The sequence below is a fragment of the Phacochoerus africanus genome, chromosome 1 (assembly GCF_016906955.1).
Source record: "Phacochoerus africanus isolate WHEZ1 chromosome 1, ROS_Pafr_v1, whole genome shotgun sequence".
Lineage (NCBI taxonomy): Eukaryota > Metazoa > Chordata > Mammalia > Artiodactyla > Suidae > Phacochoerus > Phacochoerus africanus.
The window spans coordinates 124228249-124241082 of record NC_062544.1 but is presented as its reverse complement, the minus strand read 5'-3'; the positions used below and the strand labels follow the sequence as shown (position 1 = coordinate 124241082).

Below are 12834 nucleotides of genomic sequence, written 5' to 3'. Positions count from 1 at the left end.
TTTGTTGGGTTTGTGACTCTGCCTAAAATATTATCTCTCTCTTTTTTTTTTTTTTTGGTCTTTTTGCCTTTTCTAGGGCCGCTCCCTCAGCATATGGAGGTTCCAAGGCTAGGGGTCGAATTGGAGCTGTAGCTGCCAGCCTACACCAGAGCCACAGCAACGCGGGATCTGAGCTGTGTCTGCAACCTACGCCACAGCTCACGGCAACACCGGATCCTTAACCCACTGAACAAGGCCAGGGACCAAACCCGCAACCTCATGGTTCCTAGTTGGATTGGTTAACCACTGCACCACAATGGGAACTCCCTAAAATGTTGTTTCTTAAAGCACTTTCTGATGACATCTTCTTTAATTTAACATGAAACTGAATTTCCCTAAGACTCTGTCTCCCTCTCCCTCTTCACAGAAGAATTTAAAGCTTATGATGGATCATTTTTCGGAACTGAAATTTTGATCACTGTCATAATTTTGTATATCCAAAACTCTGTTAGGAAAATTCAAGCTGTTGTGACAAAGGCAATTTTCCTGGTTGAATTTCTCATTGAAAACACAAACTGCCCAGTAGCAATTGCTGAGTTACCAACCTAAGAGAAAGTAAGAAGAGGTTAGCTAAGGTACAGGAAGAGGAATTAAAAATACGTTGATGCTAGCTAAGAAATGGCATCCTTCCTTCCCATCCAACCTTTTCAAATCATTTCCCTTAAGAGTCAGCAATGACTGTTTCTCATCCATTATTTCTTTAAGGCTGTTGCGTGGTTTTCCATGGGAAAACCCCTGACTCCCCACACTCTGCTTAGCAACTTTCTAAACTCATAAAAAGTAGAATCTTTTCAACACCAGGCCAAGCTTAAGCTCTGAAGGAGACAAATTCCACAGCATTGTCCTCCCCACACACTTCTCCTTTGAGAAGTTCAGAGTTGAATGACTGATGAAAAGGCACCTAGAAAGTAGTTGTTTCTATATAAACAAGCCATTACTTTTTTTAAATGATTGAGCTGAATGTGAAAACTCATACAGATGTAGTGGAAAATAAACAACTTGAAGCCTGTCCCCCCATTTACTTGCTGTGGGACCACAGGCTGCTTATTGAATCTACCTATGCCCCTTTTTCTCATCTCCAAAATAGGGCTGTCAATGGTATTGACAGTCTTAAGAGTTCAACTCAATGATGAAATTAAATAATGCTTGTATATTATAAGGACTCAGGGTTCAATGAGTAGGTAGTGATTTTTATTAATTCTGCACGTGCATGTGTATGTGTGTATTAGGAATCCTGTACAAAATAGTACTTTGTTAAAAATGGTAGAATGGTATATACTAATGGCGGGGGTTGCATGAGTTAAGCAGGTACATTACCCTTGTAATTACTGAGTATAGAAACACTTCGAGTAGTTCTATTTCCTTTTCAGCCTCTATTCCTTCTTTCCGTTGCCACTCACTCCTTAGTAGCTGGCTCTGAAAACAAATGAATCACTAACATTGTGAGGACATTGAATTAACATCAAGATAGGGGTGGGAGGGTCAAGAAGTTAGACTCATTGAGGTAGCCTTTGGGAGAGGCACAAAGGCAGTAGCAATCACTGTAATATCACTCCATTCTGCTGATGAGGGATTACCCAAAGCCAAGTGAAAGTCCATTTTTCATGAACCTATATTGTCCAGTGAAGTGTGAATTATTCATCCTCTCTCCCAATCCTGCAGTGCTTCCAGAGGATCAAGTTCCTGAGGGAACAGTGAACCCGAGGACAGGGACTAGGGAGAGGTGAATGAATCACTTCTCTGTTGCAGAATTTAAGGAGGAACCCAAAAATAGAATAATCAAGATCAATATTTTAATATGCTTTTAAAAACCAAAATGAACTCAGAAAATCCATGATGAGCAAAATATTTTAAAAGGCAGCATCCGAGCCTGCACTTGTAACATACTGTCTCACTGACCTCACCCTACACCTGGCTGTAGTGAACCCCCACATTATAGAAGAGACACACTATGTATAAGAATTTCAGCAAAAAAAAAAAAAAAAAAGAGTTCCATTGTAGCTCAGCAGGAACAAATCAACTAGGATCCATGAGGATGCAGATTTGATCCCTGGCCTCACTCAGTGGGTTAAAGATCTGGTGTTGCGGTGAGCTTTGGTGTAGGCTGAGGACGTGGCTTGGATCCCACGTTGCTGTGGCTCTGGCCTAGGCCAGCAGCTGTAGCTCTGATTTGACCCCTAGCCTGGGAACCTCCATATGCCATGGGTATGGCCCTAAAAAACAAAAAGAAAAGAAAAAAAAATAAAGGGAAAGGATTTCTCTGCACGAAGTGGGTATATTTGCCACACAGAATGTGTGACCTGGGTATATCTGCATGTGAGTTTCTATTAGAAACAGATTTAGAAAATCATTCTGTATTATATATTGAAAGGATACCTGTGTTACATGCCTGAGAGCAATAGTAACAATAGTGGCTAAATTTTATTGAGTGCTTACTATGTGACAGTCCCTCTGCTAGGCTCTTTACATAATTATCTCCTTTCACAATAATCCTATAAAATAAGAACTGGTCTTAACCCTAGAGGAGACTAAGGGTCAGAGAGTTAAGTAGCCTGCTTGAGTTTATCCAGCTAATAAGTAGCCAATCCACACAAGGTTTGAAAAATCACTCTTTATTTGTTTGAATCCTTTCAATCCAATATTTAAATCTAGGTCAATGTAGTTTTAAAATGTGTATAATGGGAATTCCCATCATGGCTCAGTGGTTGACAAGCTGGACTGCTGTCCATGAAGATATGGGTTCTATCTCTGGCCTCGCTCAGTGGGTTGGGGATCTGGCATTGCTGTGAGCTGTGGTGTAGGTCACAGATGCAGCTCGGATCTAGTGTTGCTGTGGCTCTGGCATAGGCCGGTGACTACAGCTCTAATTCAACCCCTAGCCTGAGAACTTCCATGTGCCCCGGGTGTGGCCCTAAAAAGACAATAAAATAATGTAAAACGTGTATAATGCACCCAGAATGGTTTTGTAGGTCTGGGTGGTGATCTCACCCAAAACAACTTTCCAGTGGAATTCCTTTGCTAAGAACTAGTCTTGTATCCTATAAGACGTGTGCATATGATTCCAGAGATATTCCAGTAAGAATTTTTCTGTCACTGTGTGTCTTTCTATGGTTATTTGCTGTGGCTTTCTTCCTTGTTTTGTGATATTTCTTAGACTGAGGAAGAGAGAGAAAAAAAGAGGTGAGAGATGATGGTAATGGTGATGATGATGAAGATGTTAGCGGTGACGGGGGGGGGGGGGGGGGGGGAGCAGAGTGATGGTGGCTGCCAACCTTTATTGAGGCCTTATTATGTGCCAAGTACAAAATACACATTGCACTGTAATGTGAGCTTCATTAGCATTCCTTCATTTCATCATCAAAAAGCCTGTGAGAGGCTGATTCTTCCCCATTTTCTGATCAGGAAACTGAGTCTCTGAGAATGTAAGTAACCCAGGTAAAAGACAGGTAAGGCCTGTGCTCTTCAGGCCTATGTTGTAGAAAGAAAGAAAGAAGAATTAAATAGAAAATTATTAGATAAGCCTTCTAGCTTCTCTTAAGCAGAGCTTTCAGATCTGGTTGCAGCTACTCAAGAAGTTCCCAACTTTCCAAGCACCCTATTATCCCACAGGCCACAGCTGTGATGGGCGTCCTTTTGGTTTCCAACCCTAAAACCGTCACAGAATTATCCCTAGATAACATTCTTTAGAAGTGCCAGGGTCCTGGGGATATTACCTCTCTGGGGCTGTTTTAGAATTAAAGTAACCTCATGTAAGAAGTCTCATATTATTATGCTTGAATTGAGGGAAAGCAGCAAAGGGGTTGTGGTTATAAGTAAATACTTAGTACATGTGTTGTCAACTCACAGTTTTGATTTCTAAGGGTTGGAGTGCATTTCACTAAAATTTTAGTACCCAGGTGTCAGGATATCTCTGGAAAAGGCATATCTGAACCAAAGACAAAAAAAAGTGGGGGAGAACTTACAATGTTTTATTAATTTCCTCTTTTGAAGAATCATAACAAATCTGCTATATTAGCATCCATCTCAAATAAAGCAACCCTGATTAATAAGCACTGTGAACTGCATGAGGAAAAGAAGGAACAGCCCTGACACCCAGTAATATGCTGATAAAATGTTTTAACAACCGGCTTTCTGGGAAGGAGAATGCCCTGGTTTGTGGCGTTTGCCAGTTTCCACAGGGTAAAAACTCCCACTGAGGCCCATTTCCAGCTATCAGTGTGATATCCCTGAATGCAGAGTTGGGAAGAGATTACACAAGAGCAATTCTCACGCCCTGCACACTGTTACCCCACCCCCCCGCCCCCCGCTAGGGAGGAGTAATTAGATAATCGGCTCTTCCCCTCCAGTGCCTAATACTGGGCAACTAGCTGTGTGACCTTGGGCAAGTCACTTCACCTCTCTGGGTCTTGGTTTCCTCCTCTACAGAGGATATTATGGAAGATCCCTTTCACCTCTAAGATTTTCAAGTTCTAGAAGGCAGTGACTCCTGCTTTCTTCGACATCCAAGTGCCTTTAAGCGCCTTTCTGGAAAACCAAGTTAGCGCTGTGCTTCATCCAAAAGTGCCTCCAATTTCATCTACTGAGCATAAGGTTTGGAAAGGAGTTGACTTACTCCCTTTTGCCTCTTTCGATGTGTAGCCAATGGGGCATCATACATTTTTTACACCTCTTTTGCTAGATGTGAGATCCAGGAGGAGAAGCATGGATGTTCCAGGGCTTTCTTGTTCTCCTGGGGTGGGAATCTGTGAGTGTGATGCACTGATCCATCGCTGCATGCATTTCCTACTTCCCTACCCTTTCAGCAGCAGAGTAAGTGTATTGACAGTATTCTCCCTTTTCCTTTCTCCTTTTTACTATCCACAATCCCTCTTATAAGAACAGGAATTACTTATATAAAACGGGGAGATGTGGGGGGGGGGGCTCGTTATTTTTTTATCCCCTGAAAGGTGGCATGTCTCTCAGCAAAGAGAAAAAGGCATGTTGCACAAGGCTTGCTGGCAGTGATAGAAGCCAGCACCGGTTTGCTTGTTGTCACAGCCAAAGCAAAATGCCACCTCTGCCTAGAAGCCAGAGTGTCACATTCTTCTTTTGTGTCCCTGCCGTGCACCCACGGTGGGGCCACAGTGTTGTCGGGCTGGCTAGGAGGTCACCCAGATTCCTCTGAAGGTCATTTTCCAACCCCAGGAGGTGGGGGTAGGGGGCAAGGGGTGTTGCTCATTATTCTCAGAATAGATTATCTGAGCCCCTAGACTGCATGTCAGATGAAGCCAGTAAATGTGGGAGTCAAGGCCTAGGGTAAACACAGGAGAGCCCCCAGTTGCTGAGAGTAAGGTAGGGCTGCAGAAACACCCATGACCCAGTCATATTCTGTCCCCAGCCCCTTGCTTCACAAACCCAGATGCAGTGGCAGCTAAAGCTCCAGAACCCCAAGGCACGAGGTGCCAAAAACACCCCCAAATCATCACATTCCCCCCACCAAAGAAAAAGTTTCAGTAAAATGTTCTCTCTCCTAGAGGGGAAAACTTGGCCCTGCCTGAAGCACCTTGACCAGGGCAAAGCCCCTCCCTACCCTACGGGGAGGGAACTGCAGATCTCCAGAAAAAAGTCCTCATCCCTCACCCCGCCTGCTCCCTGGGGGAGGGACAGAAGGTTCCCAAAACTGACAGTTTCGCCTCCATGATCTTTAAAAGAGCAGAAGTTGGCTGCGAGGCTGCAGTGCTGCCTTGATTGGGGTGGTGTGGTCTCTGTTTGCGGCTGGGCTCCAAGAAGAGCCACAATTGGCTCTGAGGAGGAAGGAGCCTAGAGACGAAAGATTGCAAAGAGGGCTTCTGAACGCCATGGCTGAGACTGTGTCGTTTCTTGCAAGGTGAAACTTGGCAGTTCTACCTTGCAAGTAAAAAAAACCCAAATTAATTTTTTTTTTTTAAAGAAATTAAGTCAGAAACAAGGCTTCGGAAAAACTGTGAGTGTTAGGCATAAACTGATTTTGGATGATCTTTAGGTGAGAAAGGGTGGAGTTACCATCAGAAACATGTTTTTATTTATGCTTTTCAAATCTCCACTGGTGTGCGTGTGCGTGTATGCGTGTGTATGTGTGCGCGCGTGCGCGCATGTGTGTGTGCTGGTTAGCAGGAGAGTATGCAACGTTTCAATTCTCTAACCACTTTGGTTTTTATATCTTTTCTGTGCACAGTTCATATACATGCCCTATAAATAAATATATAGGTCCATCCACACCTTTTCATTTTATTTGTAAATTGTTTGGTATAAGCGGCAATGCGTAATGAAACCTGGTGAAGTTTAAAAGATTAGATTTTTTTTTTCGTACTGACACTTCATAACACTGTTCATATGTCTCCGAGTGAGATTTATGAATATATGAGCAGTACTGCAAAATTATACCGCACCAGAGACTCCCTGCACCACAGGGGTGGCAGTCTAAAGTGACACAGCTTCAAGCATTTTTCACAGACAAGAAGCAAAATTTAACCCCCTTAAGGGGAAGTATGATTTCAACAGCTTGAAATGAGCTCATTTGTAGATGGTTTTTTTTTTCTCTCATCTTCCATAATTTTTTGGTGTTAAGATTAAAACAGATTGCATAGCCAACGTAAGGCCACATAAGCTGCCCAGAGTGTAATTTGGCCCTTAAAGAGAAACCCTTCTTCATTGTCTTTATCCAAATGCCAAAGGGTAAATGAAGGTAAACTTTGCTCAAAATTCCTAAGGCTCCCAGCCTGATGCCCAGAATTGTCTTAAACAGACAGGCTCTGGATTTGTCACAAGGTGAGTAGCAAGTGGCATCGATTGTTTCAGTGGAGAAAGAAACCCATATCTTTCTGGGCGCCTGAGTCAGTAGCATGAGGAAATACACAGTGACTTAAATCTCAACTGAGTAAAATGAACCAAAGAAAAGAATCAGAAGAGCAAAAGCTGGTCTTTGTGAATTATTATATAAGAGGTGTGTGTTGTGGAAGAGTTCTGTTCTAAAGTCAAGCTGATCTCTTTTCAGCTGATCTGGTACCTTGTGATTTTGTGTCAGTTACTGTTCCTGATCTCTGTGCTTTCAAACTCTCTTTAACCATTCTGTTTTCCTCTTGGAACAGATCAGGGGGCTCATACATGGCCCGTTCCCTCTCTGCTTTTTCAATGTTCCATGATGTGTTGGCTGGAGAACTTTTGTCTCTTTTTTCAGCAATGGTACAACAGCTCCATGAATGTGATCTGCACCTGGTTGACGGACCGGATGGACTTACAGCTTCACATTTATCAATTGAAAACACTAATTAGGATGGTAAAGGTAAAAGAAAACATCATGATTCTCTTTTGAAAACAGCTCACAGAAATCCATTTCATTGGCAAGCTGCAGAACTTCCTTATCACAAAGAATATTAGTTTACATATAAAACAAGATGATTCTACAAACAGTATCTTAGGCAGGAAAAACTGATGAAATCACTTTGGGATGCATGGTTAATTTATTACTCAGACGTCCAAGGCAAATTTAATAAAAAGGAACTGGGTATCTTACCCAGACTGGAAAAATGCTTTATGCACTGGCCACACAAAAATCCTGCAGGGGCCATCCTGCCCATTGCATCAGACTTTCAAAAGCTGGCTTTTGGGTACCACTATGGTAATCACATCAATTTCTAATTTCATTTATGGTTTAATTAAATGCAAACTTGCCAAAATTAATTTAATAGAAATATTTACCTCCAGCTATTTCTAAATATGTCCTGTGATCATTATCAGGATGCAAATCAATATTGTTCTTGTAGTTAATTGAAGTAGTTTCTCTTACAATGTGTGTATACAATCTAATGTAAAGGTTCATGAAGGTGAGGTAACATACCCTGAACGTAGCTTTTTCCCCCTGTTCTTATGTGTGTGTGTGCCTTGGACTAATGATAATTATTTCAGCGTGAAATCTCAGTGGTTTACATGAAATAATAAGATCACAGAAGGGGGTAAATACGTTTTTGATCATTTCAGTTTCCATTTGATGCTTCACCGTGGAGGGTTTTAAAACATTCGTATGCAAAAATCTCAAAGTACAGAGTCTCTTTTAAAATATTTTAACAGTAAAACACAGCTGATTTTCTATTTCTTAACAGTTCGCCAAAAGTCCCCCTGCCCCCACTCACCCCACCACCACCGCCCCCATTTCTTAGTCTCTTTCGGATTAGCACCATTGCATTGAAGTTGCCCCTCAACCCCAGTGCTGACTTAAAACCAATTACTGTTCCGTTGAGTGTAATTAAGGAGAATTATTATCATATGCATTTGATCTCACAAAGAGTTCTCCCAGGGAAGGTTACAGACAGCAGTATACTGCAGCTCTTAAAAAAGAAATGTATGCACTCAACCTAATTTTCATATTTAAAATTTTTATTCCCTTAAGGCAAGCTTACTAACCATTGCCTGGCCACTCAAATTCCACTTTCTGGATATAAATACTCTTTAGGGGATTTTTCTCTGTTTGACCCTTATTGGGTAGACATTGAAAAGAAGACATTAATTTTATTATTTTAAAATATCTTCCCATTACTGATAACTGATATTTCCAGATTTTTGTTGTGACAATAGGAATTAGCAATATATTATTAAGAAAAAAATTACATCTGAGAGGAGGTATATTCTTAGCCCTCTGCCAAAATCAACACAGACATGAACCACAGGGAAGGGACACAGAAATGACACGGCCAAAGGAACTCGTTCACTTTGGCCCAAAATGGGCCCAGCTGAACTAGAACCACAACACAGAGGGATAAAGCAGAATTCGCCACCTCTTCACTAAGTACATACCTAGAAGCCTCCTTCTCCGAGGCAAACTTCCAGTGATAACAGGCTTTCTTTCCTGCCTCTCCATCCACTCTGTTTATTCATCCATTCATTTATCATCCAGCAAGCATTTACCCATCCATCCAACACCGGACAAATATTAGGTGAGCCCCTACTTATATATCACAAGATGGAGTATTTAAAAAAAAAAAAATGACTCTATGATCCCTGCCCTTAGACATTCAGAGTCTACTTGAGAAACATACTGCTCTGGATTTGAATAGAGAAGAGAATATTCAAGAGATTTCTATCTTTCTTTTTTCCCATCATATTCTGCCAATCAATGCTAAGTGATTGAAAAGTCCAGAAAAATTAAAAAAAAAAATCATCTGGCTATCTTGTCTACACCACACCTAGTGTTTACTCAGCCTCTTCCTTTCCCCCCTCCTGGTGAAGACTCAGCTCCCGTAGCTACTTAGGAGAGCCTTGCAGCTCAGTCCTTAGTTAAGATGATCTTTTAATTTAGTGTCGAAACCAGATTACTTTTAAGAGAGAAAGAAAGTGCCACAGATAGTCACACTGGGACAAAGATATAAACTGCACAGGGACCATGTGGTCATCCTATCCATGATCTTTTATTACTGGACTTCACTGAGCTGAACCGCATTCTCTGGTTAACTCTGCAGTCATGACTGCCTGTGACCTTCAAGAGTGGGTGCCATTGTGACTGACACTAGGACTGCATCAGATGGACTACCAAAAACCGAAATCACGATGCAAGTGGTGTTGAAGTGTGTTAGTGTTCCTTCTCTTGCCCCTTTAGCAAGTTTCCCCTATCAGGAGGGGAAACAAACAGCAGAATCAGTAGCTGAAATGATATGCAGTGTGATGAGAAGAGTTGTAGTTAGAGAGAGACCTTTTTCAACAAAACGCTTTGTGAAGTAGACAACAGCCAGATGCTTCTGGTCATGTTCAGTTAACGCTAAGGGATTCCTAGAAAAACAGTCCCTGGGATACCTAAGGAAATCCAAGGGAAATCGCCTGAAGGAACAAAGAAAGAACTTGTGGTACAGTAACACTAAACCATTGTTCTTGAAAAAGAGCCAAATTTCTCGCCTGAGACCATGAAGTTGTGAACAGAATAGATACACTTCTTTCCCAAGGAGACGAGAGATGAGTCACATGCCTGCAACATATTGATGAGGCATTAGCGCCCCATCTTCCCCGTAATTGTTGCTGCCTGTAATAAGTTTCATATACCAACATGCATATGTCTGCCTTGTGAAGGAGACAGAGGGATATGCAGTTACAAGCCTCAAAATTACTAAAGACCAGACTGCAACAGAAATCACAAAATACCATAATCACTTGATCCATTATTTATGTGTTGTATCCCCTCATACTGTCTATCAAACAATATGATGCTAACCTAAGAGAAAGAACCAGACCCCAAAAAAAAAAAAAAAGAATCAAAACAATTATGGAACAGTTCCCTTTACAGAACTGAATAAATACAAGCTTATGTTCTTTGCTTTGTCTCATCTAATACAGTTTATCCTGTCACAATTTCTCATTTTCTGTCATTCAACAAATCTCAGTTTTCAGTACAAGTGAAATCTGAGCATGGTGGCTTTTCACGTGACAGTGCATGAAGTGTGACACTTAGCTCTGGTCAATGTTCTTCACCCCAGCCTTGCTTTGTTACCTCTCCCTCCCTTCATGGCGATGAGATCTCCCTCATCACTGCATCTTTTCCCTCCGTAGAAAACCTATAGAGATTTCCGATTGCAAGGGGTCCTGGACTCAACCTTAAACAGCAAGACCTACGAAACTATCCGGAACCGTCTCACTGTGGAGGAGGCCACCGCCTCCGTGAGCGAGGGTGGGGGCCTGCAGGGGATCAGCATGAAGGACAGTGATGAGGAAGACGAAGAGGATGATTAGAACACTCGGGCCTGGAGTCCACTATGACAGAGTCTTGTAATCAATGCATGTCCTTAGTCCATTAGTTAACCCATTAGGGAACTTTCTGTCAACTCCCATGCCCATGAGAAGTGTACCAATACAGTTGCCATTTTAGCTATGTGGTACCAAGATTAGCAAACAACCTTTAACTCCATGATTTCCTGAATCCATGTCTATATGTTTACAAGCAATATGGAGCACCATTCTTTAAATACCGTTTATGGAGAATACATAGCTCTATTGCTAGGTGTATCCCTGTTATCAGCAGAATTCAATGATGCTTCATTAATGTGCTGTGTGTGCATTGACGGTAAATGGAAGTGAGGGCGAGTACACCGAGTACTTTCTTTGTTTCCCATATGTGGATGCCAGTTATTTAAATGAGTATAACAAAGTAATTTAACTAAGACACATAGATCTACTTTGTTTTTCGGAAAACAAAAGGCAAGGCTCCAACAGCCAACTTTTGGTTCTTTCTGTTCTCCTAAAACTGCAAAATGAACCCCTGATGTCGTTGTTAACCCCATCCTTTCACTTATCCAGATAGTTACCCAAAAAAGGATGGCTACATAAGTGGTTCGATCTTCCTAATTGCCATGGCAAGGGTGATCCTATATAACATCCAGCACAGTTCAGAGCGACTGTCTTCTATCAAAGTTTATCCTATTAAATCTTACATTTGCTTTTATGTTTCGATAACTGTGTATGTAAAAAAAAAAAAAAAAGACCTTAATATTTAAATTATGACCCTAGACTATAAATGTGTTTATAATAAGATACGGATCTTTCTTTCAGTAGATTGTAGCCATAATTTAAATTATTTTGTTCCACACTGTTTTTTATATCTGTCATGTACATTGCATTTTGATCTGTAACTGCATGACCCTGGGGTCCTCTGCAGAGCCCTTTCTTTCTGTGTAAAGTAGTGGATCCATCTTGCTTTTGCCTTATATAAAGCCTACAGTTATGAAAGTGTGGAAAACTGTGGCTTCTCAATAAATAACTATTGAAATGTCCCAAGAACACTTTTGAGTCTTTTTTCCGTCTCCTTTGAAAGCCAGAACTGAAACACACAAAGTAGGAAGACATGGGAAAGAGAAGAGGAGAAGAAACGTTCAGAGATTGTTCTCAAAACTGGAGTGGATAGTTTTCAAATGCTTGTCTCCACAAGAGACAGCCTAAAATTCCATTAATTCAGACTCCGCTAATTCAGAATCTGTGGGCATTTGGACATGTTGGGCAGATTACACTTGCATTATAGGATAAATAAGGGTTTGCTAAGCAAGAGAGTAGTGTAAACGAGAGAAATGTTTCTCCTGTATGAAGAGAAGGCCAACAAACTGTTTTTAAGCACCACTTTAACAGCAGTGTTTGCATTCAAACAAAGCGTGTGCCAATTATATAGGATTCTTATATATTTGTTAGAGCATTTTACAAGCTTCTCTAAGATATGGAGTACTCTTCTCACTCCCCAGTCCTTGTCAGCCATATAAGCAGATAAGTTAAAAAGAAATCGAATATTTTGGTAGCCTTACCTGTTTTATTGTGTCTACTGCTAAATCAAGCTGACCTTTCCTTGGGGCTGATTCAGGTTCTAGAGAGATGACCACTTTTTCTCTAGGACCAGGCAGAATGTTCACTAGTGGATCTCGACAGACCAAGCCCTCTAAATAGCACATCTCACTCTCTTTAATCCTTGAGGTCTGCAGGTGCAAATCACCAGTACTCCTTGCCCTTAGTACTTAGAATAACTCCCATCCAGTACTCCCTGCCGTTAGTACTCAGAATAACTCCCATTTATTTAGCAACTATTTTATTCCAGGCCTTCTGCATGTATTACCACATTCAGATCTCACAACAATCGTAAGAGGTGAGGACTAGTATGATCCTCATTATAGACAAGGAAATTGAGATCAGAAAGCTCAAGGGAACTTACCCAGTGGTTACACAACTCCATGCAGAAACGTTAATCTAGAGAGACTAGTAGAGAACTGTTCAGGCAAATGATGAGGCTATAGCATCAGGTGTGAAAAGTCTTTGCTCCCC

At 41.4% G+C, this 12834-nt stretch overlaps 1 protein-coding gene across 1 annotated transcript in view; it reads left to right on the top strand.

Moving 5' to 3' along the window:
- CADPS (calcium dependent secretion activator) overlaps positions 1–11785 on the top strand; it is a 266034-nt gene extending 254249 nt beyond the window's left edge. The window contains exons 24-25 of the mRNA XM_047778450.1: positions 7235–7339; positions 10588–11785. Coding sequence (XP_047634406.1) covers positions 7235–7339; positions 10588–10767 — 285 coding nt within the window. The 3' untranslated portion in view covers positions 10768–11785. The remainder of the gene's footprint in view (positions 1–7234; positions 7340–10587) is intronic.
- The last annotated feature ends 1049 nt before the right edge of the window (positions 11786–12834 follow it).